The 21,263-nt window shown below is 43.5% G+C and overlaps 2 protein-coding genes across 6 annotated transcripts in view; one reads left to right on the top strand and one right to left on the bottom strand.

Annotated features, from left to right (window-relative positions):
- The window catches only part of LOC306974083 (receptor-type tyrosine-protein phosphatase U-like), a 371,134-nt gene that overhangs the window by 57,108 nt on the left and 292,763 nt on the right, over nt 1–21,263 (bottom strand). For 4 of the 5 annotated variants that reach the window (XM_079571206.1, XM_079571209.1, XM_079571207.1 and 1 more), the window contains exons 14-17: nt 14,542–14,680; nt 8,256–8,285; nt 7,119–7,279; nt 3,674–3,861 (exon numbers count right to left, since the gene is read on the bottom strand). In XM_079571206.1, the coding sequence (XP_079427332.1) occupies nt 3,674–3,861; nt 7,119–7,279; nt 8,256–8,285; nt 14,542–14,680 (518 nt within the window). The remainder of the gene's footprint in view (nt 1–3,673; nt 3,862–7,118; nt 7,280–8,255; nt 8,286–14,541; nt 14,681–21,263) is intronic. The other variant, XM_079571208.1, reaches the window with a different exon arrangement.
- The window catches only part of LOC306974165 (C-reactive protein-like), a 431,917-nt gene that overhangs the window by 186,303 nt on the left and 224,351 nt on the right, over nt 1–21,263 (top strand). The gene's annotated exons all lie outside the window — the stretch shown is intronic.

Here is a 21,263-nt window from a genome sequence, read left to right as displayed (position 1 = left end):
CGCTGAACTCTCTCCCCTCTCCTCTCTGTCTCCACCTGCATCCAGCCCCTTCCAAAGACACTGAACTCTTCCATCCTCTGCTTTGTGGTCAAAATGGACGCTATAACGCTGCCTTTGACACGCCACAGAGTCCATGCCCGCTCTACGCCGAGGGCACCGCTGCCCCGCCACAACGCCCGCCCCCCCCCCACTATGCCCTCCAACATGTCCGATCAGTGACAGCGGCGACGACCCGGTGGGAAATAAGGGTTATGAAGCCTGACAGTGGAGCGTGCTCCGATCCCTTCATCTTGTTTATTTCTCCGGGCGATCGAGAGCCGGGACCGCTGAGCGAGAGAGCCACCCGTATATTGATTTCGGGAGGGGGGTGGGGGGGGTGAGAATTTGTTGGGCCCTCGGGGGGATGGCTTAATGAATCAGAAAGTGCATCAGACTTCTTCAGGTAGACGGTGATACACAGGACTTTGAATTGGGAGCAACACCAAGACACATCTGAGCCTCAAACACCCTTTTTTCTCTAGTTTTTTTTACTTTTTTGTTGCTTTTTGGACCCTTTTTTTGTCAGGTTTTAGTCACTTTTTTGTTGTTTTTGTCCCTTTTTTTTGTCGCTTTTTGGACCCTTTTTTGTTTGATTTTTGTCACTATTTTGTTACTTTCTGGACCCTTTTTTGTCAGGTTTTTGTTGCTTTCTGGACCCTTTTTTTGTCGGGTTTTTGTCACTTTTTTGTTGTTTTTGTCACTTTTTTGTCGCTTTTTGGACCCTTTTTTGTTGGATTTTTGTCACTTTTTTTTTGCTTTCTAGACCCTTTTTTGTCGGGTTTTTGTCGCTTTCTGGACCCTTTTTTGTCAGATTTTTGTTGCTTTTTGGACACTTTTTTTTGTCCGTTTTTTGTCACTTTTTTGTGGTGTTTCCGTCACTTTTTTGTTGCTTTTTTTTGCTGTGTTTTTATCACTTTTTTGTTGTGTTTTTGTGGCTTTTTCATCACTTTTTAGTCATGTCTTTGGCGCTTTTTAATCACATATTTGTTGCTCTTTTCTCCCTCTTTTATTGGGTTTCCATCCTGTTTTTTGTCGCTATTTTGGCGCTTCATTCAAGAAGCTTTTAGATTAGGGTAAAGCCAAACTCGGTTCAGGTCTACATTCAAAGGCTAACGTACATGTTTGGTGGCATGGGGAAGAACATGCAAAATCGACACAGAAAGCGTCCCAGAATCAAACTCGTGACCTCCCAACAATCCTTTTAAAAGCACACTATTCCACCATACTCTTCTGCAGATGAAGCAAAGCTGGGTTTTGGTGCATCGCGTTCATGAATATTAAACGCCATGTTTAGACACTTTGGACAGTAGACTCTGGTACGCTATTGTTCAACAGGGGCTGTGCGGTGGGCCTGAAAATACAGCAATTTTTCATCCTAAGCCCTCTCCTCCACTTCTTCATTGTGTAAGACTAATTAGTAAGAAGAGGCTCTCAGATTAAAATGGCTGGCAGCTGGCCACAAGCGGCGTATTGCTATTGTTACACGGTACAAATCACAAATAACAAGCTGCTTTGGCACGCAAAACCAAACAAACTGCTCTTGGCGGGAACTAGTGTCTAAAAGTGTCTACCTTTTCAAATAACACAGAAAAGGATGTTTTTTTTTATACAGAGGTAATCAAACCGAGAGCAACGGTCGATCACAGGTACTGTCAACAAGACTGTTTACTTTTTACTACCACTACTTTTTCAGGAAAATGTACTTAGAATATGTTTAAAACGCACAATATTTTACTTCTACTTAAGCCCTTAACCGAGTGCATTTTCTCCAGTTCGGCCTCACCCAAATCCAGAGGTTTACAGCCTATAGGCCGGAGTAACGCCTCATTTGAAAGCCAAGACCTACAAAACTCCTCTAAATTTCATCAACATTTTTGTCTTGTTTTGTCGCTATTTTGACATATTTGACTATTTTTTCAAGAAGCTCTTAGATTTGGTTAAAGCCAAACAGGGGAAAATGTGCATGCATAATATCCCTCTCTCCCTTCTTTTCTGTCAGCGTAGTATTTACTCTCACACAGTGACGTGCACAGACATTTTGAGGGGCAGGTGCTCAACCAACAACAAACAGAACCGCTAAAGTGAGTGACTTGTTACCGCTGACTTTATCCGGACGGTCTCGACACGCACGGCGGCGCTGACGTCCTCGCCCCCTCGGCCCTTTCGTTTCCTTTCGTTTCCTTTCCCCTTAATAATCCAGCTGGTTCGTTCATAAAGTTATCGAATTTATAGTTTACTTTACTCCCGCGTCTTACAGAGCTGGGCTGTACCATCTTCTCAAACGGGGGAAACACGGGGACCGCACAGCTGCCCTTATTGATCAGGAGCGTCAGCGCCGCCGCGGCTCGAGAGGCAGAGGAGGAATGAAGCGCGATTTGAAGTTGTTGAACATTAAAACTGTATTTTCAGCACATGTTGGCTCAGTCGGGCAAATATCTAAGAACGATAAAAGAAACAATACTTAATATTGGGGAGAAAAAAAAACAGGTATTGAAAAGGGCACTTAAAGGGCACAGGGCAAAGGGGCAGGTGCTTGAGCACCACCTGGGCTCTACCTGTGCACGTCACTGCTCTCACAGACAATTATTGAGTAAAAAAACGCAAAATGCTACGACACCTGCAGTGGCGGTTATGGACTCTAGTGGCATGAGTTACTTAGCACTGCTTTAACGTTGGAAAACATGTTTCTTCCCACTCTTTAAATTACTAAAGCAAAGGCTTGACCAGAAAGAAAGGTAAAGCCTTTCTTACCTGCTTATTTCAAGAATTCATTCTTGTATCCATTTCTACAAACAATTCCTCAGAAAATATCTTTCCTTCACATTATTCCATGTCCTGCATCCCAAATTACATCCCTGCATAACTTCTACTGTTACTTAAGTATGCATCCTCTGCTACTACACGCTGTGGCTGCAGTACTTACTTTCAATTGTGTTTAATGAATAATAAACCAACCACTTTAGGAGGCTGGTCGAGTTTGTGAAGCGAAATGCTAGGCATTTGTTACTTGTTCAATTACATACATTCAATACACAATCTACATCTATTTATTTGTTTGTTTGATGAATACACTTTGTGCATGCAAGTTTCTTGTCTTGGGACACGCCAACAACAGTTGAAAACCACACACTCCCCTGCGTCACGTCTGCTCAGTCATCAGACACCAAAGCAACAAATCAAACAGATAACACCATTTTATGACCGCTAACTACAACATCATTGGACGCTCTGAGCACGAGCCAGTCAGGCGTACTCTCAGACCCACTTTGTCTCTCCCTTACGCCGTGCGTAGTTTCATCTTTCCCCGAGACAAGCGTGAAAAGGCCACTTCCAAACAGGCGCGACCAATGCATCAGGGCTCTGTCACATTACAGTCAAATTGGGACAAATTGTTGACGCAGAGTTGAAAGCACACTGTCCTCTAAAAAGTCAGCGCTGCACGCCGGCGCACCGGGAGTATGGCGGAAAAAAAACAACTGTCATAATGAGATAGTAATATATGGTTTTAATTCAGCTCAAAACTTTTCTGAGCTTTCCACTACAGAGTCACATCTTCCTCGAGGTTTCCATTACATTTCGACTAGTAGCTCGTCCTAATTCCTGGATTAGCCATGTTTAACCCCCCCACTCTCACCTCGTACTCCTGCTTGAAGCCGTAGCCCTCCGCCGTCTTCATCTGGTTGATGTGTTGCAGCAGGTCGGCCACCCTCACGGCGGGATGCAGCTGGCCCGTGTGGTAGGGCGAGCTCTTCCGGCGGCAGTGGCGGTGCGGAGAACCGCCCAGCAGGCTGCTCGACTCGTTCACCGAGCTGCGCTGGTCGTCTGGGAACGAGAGGTGAGCAGAGTCAATTTACGGAATTTGGAACAACTGTTGCTGCAAGAAGAGGTGAGCGGATTTTTTTATTTCATTTTTATTGTTAAGTTATGTTGGTCAAAAGAATCCTTTGCTTACACCTACTGAAACTCTCTGAAACTTTCAGTCTTTCTGAGGAAACACTTCGATAGTTAGAGCGCATCGATTTTTGGTATTTTGCAAAAGCCATAATTATGCCCTCCTGGTGTGCCCACTTTTTCCAATTATTTTAATTTATTTCGCCACCTACAAAAGATGCTGCAACCAAGGTTTTTTTACATCATGATTTGAAATGGAAAGAGCTGTTTTCAGTTTCCATTTGAATATGTTTGAATTGTAGTATAGCATAGAGGGCGTGTGGCGCTTCCCCATACCATAACTATAGTTGAAGCTCATTCATGCTAGCATTTCAGATGTGTCTTCGGAGCAGCTCCATTGTTTCGAACTGGGCAAAAATTAAATATAAAATAGAAGTGAAAGGATAAAATTAGGCTGATGTGGCGCATGTTGAAACCACAGACTCCCCCTCCCCAGCTCTGACGAAGCATGTTCCTAAAAAGGGCATAAGGGTGGGATCTTCACTGTAGACTCGGCCCTTGCGTGACGTGTAGTTCACGCAGCTCCAATGCTAACAGTCCAGCCCTCATTAGTACGAGATTTCTAAAATGTACGAAAACCAGCCTGGTTTCTTTAATTGTAATTCACCCAGCGTTATCACAGGAGGAATATCTTGCTGCAGAAAGTTTAGGAAAATTAGAAACCAGGCTTTAAAGTTCTTTTTAACGTGTCTAAAGTGCAATACTTTCCAATGGGGGACTGGCAGCCATATGGAGGTACTACAGCAATGGCAGAGCAATGGTGGCCCCAAGTGTCATCATCACAAAGCAGAGCAGCCAGCGGACATTGGTTGAGACGTACATGTGGAGGTAATGACAAGCCTGAGTGGGCATAAAAATGTCAATGGAAAGTCCACTGGAGCCTGGGACTTCTGGAGCCAGCTGCTATTTCCTTACGGTTTCAGAAAAGAAGTGGGCCACAATTAGTCCATTCTTTATTTACAGTATATGATTATTTCTTAGGAAATTGATTAGCTTAGCCCTTTCATCACTAACCATCTGTTACAATTCCACAACAACTAATTTAGCTTAACCCATTCATTTCACATGTTGATGTAAACACCACATGCTTCTGCAGACTAAAAGGTTTTCCAAACCAAGCGGTCGAAGTATTTATCTCGCTTTCAAACTGAGCATGCCATTGGGTCATATCTGATTTTTCCACTGCTGGTGCTTGGCCCTTAGGCTGGAGCCAAACACTTCAGAAAATAAGTCAGAGGCTTCTAAAATAAATTGACCAATACTCCTTGACTATCACCCACTTGGGGTTTTGGTTTGTCAATTTGAACTCATCTAGAGGACACAGATGTGAGTAAAAGTTTACTATTTTTGTCTTTTTTCCCCCTTAAGGATGAAAAGTATTTCTTACTGAATAAACTAGACTTCAAGATGCAAGTGTTCAATGAAAGAGTATGAGTTTGATGCCTTTCATATCACTATTTCAAAGCTTACCTTGCCATATACAAACAATGCCCTTGAAAGCACTGTACAAGGAAGGACTGCACAATGGGAATATAATACAATATTTAACTAAACATCTTCCACGCAGCATGTTTCATTAAATGTGAACATAACACTGGGCCAATTTGTTTTCACATAAACTGTCAAAAGCAAAAACTGTACACGGACTAAATGAAGACCAAAACAAGGCAACATTACGTCTAATCTATTCTAATTATGAGTAAAACTTGGCTTTTGCAATCAAATTAAGTGCTTTGTTTAAGCAGAGAACTGTGAAAATGGCAGTAGGACCTCAATGACAAACTGACATTGTATCTCTGATGGATGTTATTGTGTGCAGCCCTTGTAGGTCACTGAAAAGTGCAATGTGGAATTACAAGAAGTTACTAGAAGTTTTCAAAGTCGTCAGGTGAATCGGATTGTTTCCGTTGATGATGTTTCGCCCCTTCTGTTCACCCAAAGTCAGTGTAACGCATAGTTCTAGGCAAGGCATGTTTATTCATACCGCACATTTCGTACACAATGTGCCTTACAAAAGAATTGAAAGTGCGAAAGTACAATCATGTTAAGTTAAAGGGGCTGGAAGCAAGTTCGCCATTTAATACTCACTACTGCCACCCCAGGCCATATGTGTAACTGCACCTTCTATATTAAGCTTGTGCATGACGGCAATTCGGGCCGAAGTGACACATTTTTGAGTGACCGTACAGGATTTTAGAGGCAGTTGTGGTGAACAGGTCTGAGCTCATTCTACACATTAGGACATGGCTGGAACATGTAGGGGGAGGAAAATACTTAATTTTAACATTTTTAAACTCCTTATAGTCCCTTTAAGGCAAAGCACAAATATAAAAACATCAAGATATGGGAAATACACAGTGCACCAGGGTAGATGCTGGATTTTTTCCTGGAGACTGGAAGGACGACCAGCCATTTACCCATGGCGCTGAGGAAACGTGTTGAGGCAGATGCAGAAAGACGGGGGCGTGGTTAGGGGGGGTATGTGTGTGCAGTTGTTTACAATCTGAAAATCAATTCTACTATAGGGTGAACAGAAACAGCTCCAATAACTGGAAAAGACTTTGGGCCTAATCTTCCGTCTGGCGCAAGAGCAGTCTTGGTTGACTCGTGACTGCTATCCTGCGCAAACACAACCTTGCGCTAGCGCCTTTGCCGGTAGCCTAAGGGCGTCGCTTAGGGAAGAAAGTGGGTCGGCGGAGGCATGTGCTACAAGCAGCTCCTCTATGAGTGCACCCACACTCGTCCATCGGAATAGGGGGACACGCACATCGCCATGGGAGTCTGTCCATCCCCTGTCCTGCCCAACTTACAGCACCAGGTATGAAGCTGATTGCGCAAATGTCCAGTCTACAGTCGGGCCCTCTATCTTTACCCACGTAGCATTTGCATCAAAAGAAAGTTATCAAAATTACCAGCGCTCCTGAGTGGCGGCGGCGTGCCCTATTTCCCTGACCAGGAGTGATGTCTCCAATGACAGCGTGGCTCGTCTGGCACAACAGATTGGAAGCTTGCTCGAAAACCTCGGAAGTGTCACCTATCTAGACGGTCCCTAGTCTCTCTGGCACCCATATGTTATCCCAGAGTGCGTGTGTGTGAATGTGCGTGTGTGTGTGTGGGTGGGGCCTTACTTCGCGCGTTGCACCCGTGGGCGTCCAGGAAGGAGTTGGCGATGCTGACGTCCTGCTGAAGGGTGCTCTGCTCGGTCATGCTGCAGTCCAGGGAGCTCAGCTTGCGGCTCTTCTCCTGCCTGTAGGACATGGCGGCCTTGTTGATCGCGACCTTCTTCCTGCTGCAGAGACAGAGAGAGAGAGAGAGAGAGAGAAGGGGAGGACAGAGAGAGTAGGAGGAAGAAAGAGCAAAAGTGAGGGAATAAAGAATATAGAGAAAAGGCGGTAGAGGAGATGAGATATTGGAAGAGGGGGTACGGAAGGTGGTGGATTGAAGCTAGAGGGGAGATGGGGTGATTGGTGGAGGGTGGTCGTGGAGCGAGGCAGGGACGCTAAAGTATGAGGTGGAAAAAACAGAAGCGCCCTTTGACTCTTTCTTGTGATATTTGCATAGCTTGGCCATACAGCCGCCTGATTTACTCTGCATATTTTGTGCAGCTGAGACTGAACGTAACTTTAAGGCGAAACAGGCCGGAGGGTAAACTATCAGAGGAATGTGATGTGTGACCTGTTTATTTTCTTCAGCACGAGTGGAAACAACTTTCAAATCTAGTTTCTTTTCAGCCTCTTTTCTCGCAAAAACGGAAGCAAGGAAGGAACATATTGATCGCTCATGGCTGCTGTTTTGAATGTTTTGACTTAAGCTGTTCACATGCTGGTTTTGCTGCGTCTCTGCAGCCACCCCACTGTAAAAATTGTTACTGCAACCTGGCTGCATGTGGCTTTAACAATTCAGAAAAGCTTGTGTATTTTATCCCAAAGCCAAATTAGAATCTTTTAAGGAACGGGTGTGAAAAGGTGATATTTATACAAGTTTTAGATCGCATCTTAGACATTTGGCGGGGCCACAGTGTTGTAGATTCAGTTTAAAACGCAATGAGCATAATTGCCGATCTGTGTCACCATAATTGGTACCGTAGGGATCCTTTTGTAACGGAACGATGACACAAATATGACACAAAACCAAAGAGTCTGAGCAAGGGGTCTATTGTTTACTTCCACTCTTAACATCCTACAGCAGGCAGGGGGAGGGGGGTAAGGGGGGGGTTTGGGTGAATGGCGTTGGAGTTGGGAGATGATGCAGAAGCAGTAACTTACGGGTAGTAAGGGTAAGGATAGAAGTCCCTTCTGATAGCATGGGGAGAGACAGAGTGAGAGAACAAAGAGAGTGTGTATGGTTTATCAGAGCGATCGATGAGGATGCTCAGTGAATGCTCCTGTACACCATCACCAAACACAAACACAAAATACATTCAGCCGCCGGATCAACTCGCAGATGAAAACTAAATATTGAGTTCTATCTCGCTGTGTTTATTTTGAGTATTGCTTATTGTACTTTTGGCTTTGTACAGATGTGGAGGCGTGTAGAGTGGATATATGTATGTATATGCAGCACACTCTTTGAAAGTTTCTTCTTTCAAGGTGAATACTGTTCGTAAGAGGGCTTGAAATGACGGCAGAACATTGCTAATGTACATGGGGTGGGAGTTAATAAGTTCTTCTTCCCACTCTCTTTGAGCTATCTGAAGTAAATATATTATATAAAAGAGTTGACAAAAAATATATATATACACTGCCTGACTGAAAAAAGTCACATAAAAAACAAAGGTCACAAGCTCTAATATTGTTTTATACCACCACACATTTGGTATTGTTTCATTAAGCTTCTGCAGTGTCGAACGATCCAGTGTTGCAGTCATTCTTCACCAAGGTATTGTATCGATGATGGCAGAGTGTGACCCCTGCGCAAAGTCTTCTCCAGCACATCCCAAAGATTCTCAATGGGGTTAAGATCTGGACTCTGTGGCGAACCATTTATGTCTCCCTGAACCACTCTTTCAAAATCTGAGCCCGACCAATCCTGGCATCGGTCATGTTGGAATATGCCCGTGCCATCAGGGAAGAAGAAACACTTTTGAGCATAACACTGTACAAATGAATGTTCAAAGGATCAGTCTTGCTATAAACTCAAAACAAAACTGAATTCTTGGCTTTGGAAAAAAATCTCATTTGCATAAAGCTGTGTGTGACAAATCTTAAATAGGAAAAAATTAACGTTGCACGTTGACATTAAACTAGGCATTGTGGGAATATCTTTTCATGAAATGGGTTTTCTTTTGCTGATCAATCCTGGTTTGGACATGTGAATTCTAAAATACCATTTAAGCTTCTGAATCAGGAAGTTAGCGCTTGATTTCCCCCTGCCATTCTGATTCCATTTCATGAGATTGGTATCCCTGGGCTTTTGTGCTGAGGTTAGACTGGTGGTGCCCCTGGTGTGAGCAGTACAATGCCACAATCAGCGCTGAAAACAGGGGTTTGATGATGCCCACTACGTGCTGTAAAGTGAAATTAACTACAGCATAAGTTTATTCATGTGGAAAGGTACACTGCGGATGAATGCGATATTTTCAAGATACCAGGAGTTTCTTTTTTTTTGTGTATTTGCATAAAACATGTAAATCCTTGTCAGACCTCAGTGATACTGCGATAAATTGTGGGTTCTTGTGATGTGGGTCTTGCAATAACATCTTTCGACACTGCAGAAGCTTATTTAAACAACGCCACAGTGAATGCGTGCTGTAATCAAAGCTAAAAGCGGGGCCGGATACGTACATGAGGAAAAGAGTGGAATGTCTTCATTATTGCACAACAAACTGGCCCGAAATGACCCAGAATATAAAAATTTGGAGGCTTAAATTTTGATTCGGTGCCATCTCGCTAAAAGACCAACACCATCCGTTTTTATGAAGGCTTAAACACCACGTCTCAGCGTGCGAAACCGTCATCTGGCCGGCGCACGCTGTGATGTTTATTTCACATGCAAAGACAATAGCCCCACTGCTGACTGGATGTCCCGTTGGGTTAAGCATATCCTGTCTTAATATGCGACGCCATCGTTAGGAACCCACAGCAGCTGGGTTGGTTGAAAAATAAAAAAAAGTCTGTTTTAAAAGAAGTAGTCCAGATCATTCCTTCAGATGCATATTCTTTTTAATAGCGTCCTCTGGCTGGGTTCAACAGCGAATTGGAGATTTCTCCAGTGATTTTTATGGGATAACCACCAATTAAAACTGTCCCAGCAAAGACCAGTACAGTGTTTTGAGTTACATTTCTGAACTAGAGACATTGTGCACTGTTTTGATTACATTCTTGCAAAGTGCATTGAGCTGCATAATAGTTTCAGACATGATACTATAGTTAAACATCTCAGAGAATCTTGGCTGGATTCTGTTACAAATGAGCCCTTGGTACAACTTCCATATAAGGGCACAAACTGTGAGAAGAATATAAAACTATCCATGCCATATGATTGAAAGGCTAGTTTGTTATGGCTGTTGCTATAATGCTGTTCTGGCCTCAGCGTCGTCCTATACATATGTTTCCAATGACATCACACATAGTTCCGGTGGCCATTTTGAATACTGAAGTAGCATTATGCAGTACTACAACATGAAACACGCGCTCATTGCTGACTCACTGGTTTCTTCACGGAAATGTGCGTCTCTGAGGCCGTGATTTTACTCTCATCTTGAGCAATGATTACGAGCACAAAAAAATGCCACTGTCAATCACTTGTCTTTCCTTTATATCCTGAGATATTGTTACATGTTGTAGTACTGCATAATTCTGCTTCGGTATTCAAAATGGCAGCCAGAACAACAAAACTCACATGACTGAAACGTGACCGTTTTCTGGCTTAAAATAAACTTATAATAATAATAATAATAATGCATCGGTTTTATATAGCGCTTTTCTGGACACTCAAAGACGCTTTACATTGCACTATTCATTCACTCCATACTCGGTGGTGGTAAGCTACTATTGTAGCCACAGCTGCCCTGGGGTAGACTGACAGAAGCGAGGCAACCAGTCTGCGCCATCGGCCCTTCCGACCACCACCAACCACTCACTCACTCACTACATTCGCTAGGCTTCCTGGTGTTACCAAACGGTCTCCCATCCAAGTACCGACCAGGCCCTTCCCTGCTTAGCTTCCAAGGTCTGACGGGATTGGGCATAGCAAAGGCGGTATGACCTTATTTATCACACACAAATAAAGTCAAGTCTCAGTCAGGTCCATACGGATGTTTTTTCCACATCCGATTTTTCAGCGGAAGCGAAAACATAGCTAGCGTTAGCATGTTGCATGATGCTAACGTTAGCATTCTCCGTTATTTATGTATTTATGGGGTGTTGAACCACTTTGCTCCTCTCCATGTCTTTGTGTCTTTATTGGGTAGAAAACTATATTCATAATTCAGTTCATACTTTTCTCCTCTTTGTCTTCCCCCTCAACTGCTTCAAACATGACCATATATGGGCGATTCCAGAGATGCCGTATCTGAAAGTGCTTTTGTATGCTTTATTCAGGCTTTTATAGCTGTTGTCCCTCTCAGCCTTGGTGTCTTTATAAGTAAAACGTAAATGTTTTTGATGAGGATATAACACAACATAACAAAAAATAAATAAATGATAATAGTCTCTTTCCCATTATTTTTAGCAATTGAATGAAATACAGGTGGGGATTTAACAAGGGCAGCACAAAGAACAAAGCTTCAGAGACATTTCGCTAGACGCAAACTGACTGGCCCGGCTAAAGGCAAAGACAGACCAAGGTTCCATTTCAGACAATTTCAGAGAGAGTGTGAACTCTCCAGTCTCACAAGCAGCCTGCCAAGAAATAAATGTGCACTATCCAAAAAAAGCTTCAGACATCTTTGGACACGGGCTTGCTGAATTTGAGAATTGTTTACAAGATGGGACATGCAAGACAGGGCTCTGCAAATTGCCTTTTTCTCTCTGGGAAATATTACAGTTCCAGTCATTTGGGCAGGTGTGGTGGCCCTCATCTACAGGCTAAACAAGCCCACATCTGCTCCTGACAGGCTCGGTCATCCTGCAACGCCATTGGCTCGGAGCACTACACTGCAAAAGTGGATGTTGACAGAAGTTAGAATTGATTGAGTTTCTAATATTCATCTTTTCGGTATATTTTGGATCGTTAGCCATGTTTAAGGTCAAAATGTACAGTATATATGATCTATTTTATTCTTTTTGCAGACAATGACCTGAACCGAGCGCATTTTCTCCAGTTTGGCTTTACCCAAATCTAAAAGCTACTTGAGAAAAGTGTCCAAATAGTGACAAAATTGAGAAGAAAAAAAAGCAAAAAAGTACAAAAATGTGATGAAAAAATGAAAAACGAGCAACAAAAAATAACAAAAGGGCAACAAAAAATGACACAAAAAAAAAACGATGAAAGAGCAAAAAAGTCACAAAATAGCCACAAAAGAGCAACGTGAAAGAAGAAGGTGGAAAAAATGACGACAACACAGCAACAACGTGAGGAAAAGGATGTGTTTAGATCAGTTTTGTATGTTTCCTAGCTTTCAAATGAGGCGTCACACTCGCCTATTAGACAGCAAGCTCCAGCCCAGAAGCTCTTAGATTTGAGTAAAGCCGAACTGGAGAAAATGCACTTGGTTCAAGCGGGGGGGGTTAAGAGGTTAACCAAACCGGATCAAGTCAATACGTTTAAAGCAGTACTAAGTAACTTGTTTACCTTAATTAATTATTTCCGTAGTCCCTCTGGGGGTAATACAAGTGTTAATGGGATGATTGGAGGATCTTTCATCTCCCCCACAATTGCAACTTGACTGCCACCGGACCAGAGCAACCAACACACACTAATAGAATCACAAAGAAGAAGCTAAGAGGCTAACGGGCAAAGCTAACTGCGGGCTAGCGCCACTTAAACAGTATTTACAGCCAAGTTTGAGTGAAAAAAAATTACCTCCATTGTGTAATTGGATGTACAATATCCCTCTCTCCCTTCGCCTTTTCTGACAGCGTAGTATTTACTCTCACGGACAATTAATAAGTTAAAAAATCTGGTGTCGTAACTTGCTAAAACACCTGCAGCGGCGCTTATGGCCTCTAGGGGCATGAGTTACTTAGCACTGCGTTAAATTTCTACTCAAAATCGAAATACACTCACTTGAACTTTTATTCATTAAATTATTCATGTTTTCGCAGCGACTTCATCCCGTCTCTATTCTCCGTGAGCACAACTTAAGGAGGAGAATAAATAAATAAATAAAGCAAGCAAAACAACGTTCCCGACCAATTACCAGTTCATCTCGTGGCGCCTCACAGCTGCCCGCCCGGTGTAATCGAGTGGGCAATGGAATAACACGGGCCCTTGATGAAATATTTCACACCTAGATGACTGTTCTAGCACGCGAGAGGGGTGGGGTGGGGGGGTGTGGGGGGCCTTGGGGGTGTGCTTATACACTACAGTGCAGGTGCGTGTGGCGGGCGGAGGTAATTTGGAGGTGGAAAGGAGCCAGCCCCGGCGCGGTGAATGCATTTGAATGTACTCAGCCAACGCACCTTGAAATTAAAAGATGAGATGAAACACAAAAGCTCGGCGCGGGCGGCGTGCCGCTCGGATTAATGCTCCGCCGCTGCGCTAACTCCACTTGTAATTCACTCGTGTTTGCCAAATGCTTCCCCTCAATAGACCTTTTTCCGCCGGGTTGAATAGAGATAAATACGGCACGGGCGGAGAGGTAACGCTGGAGCGGGTGGGGGGTGGGGGGGGGACTTCGAGCCATAACAGTTTGCCTGGTTTAAAAGGGTAATGACGCATCTGGCCTCTTCCGCTGGTTCGGTGCCGTCCTGGTAGTGTGTGCGGAACTGACGCCAGGTAAAAAGTTTGTTTAGTGCTTCCAGTTACGCTACAAAAACACCAGGGCTAAGATGGGGTTTGAAAAGTCTGAGTAAAGCATGATATTGGATCTTCAGTGGTGCATAACGGTGATCATAGATAAAAATAAAACATGAAACGTTTGATTGCGTCTTTAAGATTTAGAAAAATATAACTATAGTTTAAAGCTATAGTTGCAGGGTTAACTGGTTAACTGCTACAAATTGCGTAAAAGAGCCCTTTGACGACAGTGGAGGGACACGTGTTTTATCTTTCAGCTGGAAGTCATAAAAGCAGAATAACAGTTTGAATTCAGTTCCAAAAATAAAATAGGCATCATAAACTCACAGAAGAAGAATTTTCTATTGCTGTTGCAACTTGGATTGGAAGTCTTTTGGTGGTCATGGTCATGCCAGGCACATTTTTAACCAAAACTTAGTTAGTTGGAATGCAAGAATCGCAACCATGTCTTGTTTGCAGCACCCCGGTGAATCAAGTCACTATTTACAAACTTTCACACCAAGAAAGTACCGCAGACGGCTCAAATGATTCTGCTGTTGTTGAAGGATTGTGTGAGCCGCACGTACACCTCCTTTCAGTACGATGCGTGATGAGTTCTTACAACTGAATCCTGAATGTTTGTAAACTAAACTTAACCAGACATGCACTCACCCCTTTTTGACAATGACAACGATGGCTCCGAGCAGCAGGATGAGGACCACCAGGCCCCCGGCGCACGCTCCCAAAATCAGCCCCATGTCCTCGGCGTGCTGGGACACCTCCAGGGCACGCTTGGAGTCCTTACAGGCGGCTGTGGAGAGGTGGAGAAGAGAGCGTCAGTGACGGGTAAGTCGGTTTCTCAAAAGAGTCATGTTGTCGCTATACAGTGACTTGCATTCCCTCTATTAAACTGAAACAAGAATCAAATAATGAATAATGAAAAACTAATTATACGAAAGTGCAAACATAGTTCTGTTGTAATACCTTCGGCACAACCAGATGTATTTTCATTGAATTGAATTCGATTTGATTTGTCGAGGCCTAAACAAACATTTGAAGAACTCTTTTGTGCTCAGAGCAGTGAAAGCTGCTAACACGCTGTTCTTTGGGCCTGATTAGGTATTAGCCTAGTTTTTATACCCTTGCCCTTTTTGAGGAAAGAGCACTTAATGTTTTTAAGTTACAAATGACTTTGGCAGGGGTAGTGCAAGAAATATGCCACGTGACATGCAAGTTTTTAATGGTGGATATTATGTGTTTTTAAGGTGATGCCAAATTTCCTCCTTGGTGGTAAATATAGTTTTCATATTCATATTCTTTCACTCACAGGCATCATTCATCCTGGTCTATTGCACATATGTTTTAGTGGTATGGGAAACTGGAGAGCCTGGAACAAAGCTATGCAGACACCAGGAGAACATGCTAACTCCACACAGAAAGGCCCCGTCAAGCACAGGAATCGAACTCTGAACCTTTTTGCAACTGTTGTTTAATAAAGACTGGAAATGTAGTTGTCTGTCCACAAATAATTGCAGTTTTTGCGATTTTGCGCCCCTTGGAAATTGCAGTTGGCAATGAATCTGTAACCCTCTGTGCCAATACCAATTAGGTGGGCGCTAATTGCAAAGGCGCGACGCTGCACGTCTCAATTTGGTGTCAATAAATCGTTGTCACATTCATTATGATACAGTAATGTAATTAACATAAACACACACAGTGCCAGCTCTGCCAATGAGACTGGCAGCTCCGGTCTGGGCGTCTGTATGTGGGGGATTCCTTCAGGCTGTTCCTTTGACTAATGCTGGCCTCAGATGGTGCCAAGTCAATCTCCACAAGAAAAATGGTTACCTCTGGAGTCCATGTACCAGGGTGTAATTATGATCATGTTTAATTTACAGTGTTTGCTTGATATGGTGGAGGGTGGGCTGGGTCAATATGTGTCAGAACAGCCCAAAAATAGAGCTTTAATGTACAGAGACATGAGGAGTAATTAGTTCTTGTAATTACGACATTGTCAGGACCAGTTTGAGTTTTTAACGAACAGAGTGAGGACATTTTTGGAAAGTGAGGACATTTTGGGTGGTCCTCACTTATTTGAAGGACTGTTTGGGGGTCAAGATGTGGTTTTAGGGTTAGGGTTAGAATTGGGTTTAGTGTTAGGATTAAGGTTAGGGTTCGGGGCTCGAACCTTAGGGTTAGGGTCTGGGTAATACAATACAACACATTGCCCATGAGTGTCCTCACTAAGATAGAAGTACAAGAGTGTGTGTGTGCGTGTGTGTGTGTGCTTACAATGTGTTTAAAATATAACTTTTCTCACATGATGCTGCCCTTTTCAATGTAACAACAAAGTATTATATGTGCTTTGTCAGTTCCCGCACAGGTCATAGCATCAATTTTGTGAACTTGAAATTGAACATGGAACACAATTGCTGTGCCCTCTATTCGATGTTCATGCTGGAAACACAACTAAATTATTTACACTGTTCTTATCCGCAAGTTAGCCAATTCCCCACCAAACCGAGCTTAAGATCTGGGGATGGGTCCCTGGGCCTGCACTGCTCCTGACAGATTGCCCCCAGCGGCCTTAATGGATGGATCAAGTAGCTTTACCTTACTTCACCTTTATAACTATGCATTCAAATAGTCCAAGTGGAGATGAAAAATGAAAGACAAAAAAATGAAGAAAACAAAACAAAACATGGCTATCCAAGGTCTTTCCCTTATCCTCATACTCCATATCTCGACAGGTGCGGACTGACACACCTGGAGAACTTTGCCCTTGCGGTATCCTAATGTACCGTTGAAAATAATGGGTTTAGCGTAATCCTCCTTAAGCCAATGATGATGATGATGCCATCGCTGTACAAATTGCCGCGCCACTGTGAGCTTTAGGGCGTAATAATGCTCCATAATACCAGTTGATATGTTGTGTAGGTGCTCGGTGAGTAAATCCGTATGGAGTCCGCTAATCCAGCGCAGCTATTGTACGAAGCAAGGTGGGTTAGAGGTCATAGCGAGCCATTATTGATTGCACAGTCAAGAGCTACAGTCAATAAGAGCTGCCATCATAGCGAAATTGGTCAGTGTTTATATAATAGAGATTGCAACACATTTACAGCAATTTAAACCACAGCAGAGGATTACAGAAGAGTCGGATTAGACGGGACTTCTGTCACTTTTATTGTCCCACACAAAGCAGAGGGCACAAGCGGGATTAAAAGGAAAATGATGAGAACTTTAAAAGGGAAATAACCTAATCTTGGAACAAAAGTGCCGGGGATGAAGCCATAACTCTAGCAACAAGGAACAGGAAGTAAACTTTGGTTGAAGCAGGCAGCACAGGGATAGTTAGTACTGTGATCCAATGTAGGAAAGGTTGCTATAAAAGCGCTATTTCAACACTGCAACTTGAACTCACTTTTAGGTCCCTACCAATCACTTGAAAACCACAGTGTTAGAGAATGAAATAGAACGTTTCTGTACGTCACGTTTAAACGACACAGCTGTGTTTGGCACTCTTTTGTTTGAGACACTTGAACTCTGTTGTTTTCTGAAAGGTCCGCAAATCCAACAAAGCCCACTTATTGCCATTACTGCAACCACATCATTGTTGGATAATTGAGATAATGGCCTATTTCCCCATGCCATGTCTGTTCTTTGCACTATTTCAAGAAGCAGCACATACCTGTATAACCAATTCCTTTGAAACCAATTACGTACCTCTGCAGAGCAATTCACTTCCACCAACACCCCCCTCGCTTTGCAGAGCTGGTAAAGCTTTTAGGGCTGTACATGCACAGACCCGAAAGAAAACTCCAATGAAAGCCACATTTAATTGCTCAATTTCAAAAGTGACTATATTTTGGATTTCTTTGTTGGCATTGCCTCATGCTAGGATTATCACTCAGCGAAGATAGCAGCTGTTCACCTCCTACAGCAGTTATATTCACTGTACGTCGCCACCAAATCCATGAAAATCGCCCTCTGAAGGATCAGGGCTTCCCACTGTGCCCCGGGCATTGAAAAAAACAACCCCAAAAACCAGAAAACCAAAACATTTTTGGATGTATAGTAACGATTTAGACATGCGGCTTTGTACGGCGAGCCAACAAGACCACAAAGAGTCAAATGAAAGAGGTTGGATGAATCTCAGAAGTTGAAATTGGACTAACGCTAAGGGAAAACTGCCTGCCAATTTGATTGCATGGCAGAGCCTAGCTGCGCAATGCTCATAGCTTAATTAAGACGCCTAAATAGACTTAGTGAAGTAGACATGCTTGGGAAAGAATTCAAACTTTTCCACCAAGAGAAGACACAAGAAAGTAAATATGAAATGACTGTATCACTACATTAGCCTAGCTTAGAGTTAGCAACAGCAGCACACAATAAAACCCACCCGAGCTAGTAAGTGAATCTTCCCGAATAGCCAGCAGACTTGACATAGGGCTCAGGATTGTGTCATCAATAGCGGGTTTCTGGCGCATTCAATAATAATAAACCATGAAGATTTAAAATGTACTACAGTATGGCTCCTATTTTCCCGTGTCTGTACATTTTATTCTTTATTATATAATGTCCGTCGATGGATAATGCTTGCTAGTACCCCCTAACTAGACAATGTTAAATTAAAACACTCCATCCCAAACCCTACAGACCTAGCCAACAGTCTTGCGGGAAGGGTTGAGTGTGAACTAGCTCTTTGAAGTTTGAGGTTACGACAACAACAACCTCCTATTATTTCTACATGTATGTAAACTGATATAAATCCTGTGTGTGTGAGAAACTCAAATGTGTGCATGGTTCAGCAGGGCACAGAGTTCGGTTTGATAAGCTGTGGACCGGTGGGGAGTGTAGCTTCTGGCACAAAATAGGCCCTGACAGACTGGTGGTAATCATACTAACAGTGCTGGGTGAGTCATTCTGCTATAGGCCGTGTTTAGAGATAGAATGTCTGCGGAAACCCAACTGCTTCGACACAATCTCGCTGAGTTTGAGATGGATAGATGGAGGATAAAATGGAATAAACCAGCCTATTCCACAACAAGTCATCAAATGTGGTATAGGGGGGAGGTAATTGTGATAATGGTAAGAGAGGGCATCTAAAGCAAGCAAATATCATGTTAGGGCACCTTTGACTTCTCTGTACGGTGTAAAGGAAAATGGTTTAAAAGCTGAAAATGCTAACGGCAAGAAAACAGCAGACCCTAGTGAAAGGCTTTTGCACTGAACGTGACTTGGTAAAAGAAAGTCTCTTTTCCTTTAGTGTTATAAACACACATTTCAAAGGTTAAAATGAATGTTTCAGATATAAAAGGTGTGTACTCATAATGTGTCACTCTGAGCAAATTAGCTCTCAGACAGCATGAGTTTTCTGGCCGGTCCCTTCAAAAAACTAACCAAAATGAAATATAAAATGAGTCAGTCTTTTGATTGGCTCTTTTAAACGAATGGATTCCCATCCAGGCACTGCCAACGATTGTTGTATTGTCTGAGCGACACTCGCCTCAACAAAGAAGGCATCTGGCACACGAGTTGGATTCACAGGTAATCTAATCCTGATCAAGATCCAAAAATCTTCTTACACGTTGCTGCACCACCTACCGCTGACCGGTTACACGTTGAATGCAGAAGTCAAATTTCTATTCGATTGCAAAAACAAAACCTCCATCTATACGTTTTACAGCCGACATCAATAGAGAGACAACCAGCCTATTTCTATTTGTTTTACCCTGGTGTATGACCGCTGTTTTCCCACCGTGCGCTGACACGAGGCGCACTATCATAAAAAGGACAAACCGCTAAGATAAAAATAAGAGCGGCGAATTGGGACGAGATCAGAGGCCGCGGCCCGCTGATTGTGTCCCTATTGTTCTGCGCTATCTGCTAATGCTACCCATAAGTCATGCAGAGGCAGCACAAAAAAAGGGCTTAGGGAAACATCACGCAGAGAATAAAGGGAAGAGAGAGAAGACTGGGGCCGTCCACCTCCGCGGCTGCTGCGGATAGACCAGGTGTTTTCCGAGAACGCCGCCGCTCCGAGCCGACAGCCGAGAGGGACATGAAATGACAAGCGAGCAGTGACAGCAGGGTATGTCCCGCAAGTGGTGAAAGCATGTGGTGTGCCTGTTTGAAATTCACTGCTAAGTCCACTGCTTTTTTTGTTTGCTAGCTTTTTCAGTATGTTTTGGCCTACCATACATGCTTTTTCAGGCAAGTCCATCCGAGAAAGATTGAAACTATTGCCACACTAATCTTAGCAGGTCATTGTCGAGAGACCAAAAAGTTCCAAAGAAAAGGACGACGGATCCAAGCATTTCAGACACTTCTAATTGGTCGTAGCAAACATCTTATGCATGGTTTGACTGTTCTTCATAGCAAGGATGGAGGAGTTTAGAGGAAAGCTGCGAGAGAGAAGCCTTCGCGACGACTTCCTGGGGAGAATTACGCCCCGTGGAAGACCTAAGTCATGCTCGAGGGGATACGTCTTCCAGCTGGAATGGAAATGTCTTGGGAGGAACCGTGCAGAAGAGAAGTCTGGACATCTCTACTTGGACTGCTGGTCTCGAATAAAGAGTAAAGAATAGATGGATGGATGGATGGATGGATGGATGGATGGATGGATGGATGGATGGATGGATAAACAGTACGCAGCATCTAGCAAACAATATTTATAAGCTACGGTCATTCTTTAAACGGTATAGGGAAAAGGAATTTCACTTTTTTCTCCCTTAAAAAGTGAAATTCCAAACATTGTGCATGCCACCATAGAAATCCAGGAGACACTGACACCATCACACTTCAGATAAGGCAGCAGAATCCAATTTAAGTGCCAGCTTCCTCAAGAGGCCTTCCAACACGAGCTATAATTCATTCGGGAAGGCGGACACACGAAGCCATCTCACCTCCTGTCCGCCTCTCTCTTCACTGCTCCTATTGTTTGAACTGAGGGCCTTCTATGCGTCTTTCAAGCAAACACTCCAAGACATTCAGATATACGTACAAAAAAAAAGGAAAGAAAAATCTGCGCCGCATTTTCAAAGCCTGGATACCCAGGAGGAATTTCGGAAATGTCAGCGCCGGGTGATGTGATGTTTGCTTTCACGCTTTTTTTTTATTTATACGCGACGGTGTGTCTCACTTGTGGAGAGGTTGGTGGCGCGGTCTTTCTTCCCGGAGGAATCCGAAACAACAGTAAGTCCCTGTCAGATCCCCCTGAGCCGGGATGTGATCCGGGATAACGGCGCACGGACGGGACATGAAACCCGAGTCGAGAAAGAGCGCGACCTCGACAAAACCGCACACTGTATATATGACTGTGGGGGAGATTTAGACCGCCGTTGGGGACACGGGGTGAACAAGTGGACATCTGATCCGAGTACAAGAGTGTAGTG

This window comes from Gobius niger, assembly GCF_951799975.1.
Source record: "Gobius niger genome assembly, chromosome: 14".
In the NCBI taxonomy this organism is placed as follows: Eukaryota; Metazoa; Chordata; class Actinopteri; order Gobiiformes; family Gobiidae; genus Gobius; species Gobius niger.
This window is presented reverse-complemented; position numbering and strand designations above follow the sequence as displayed.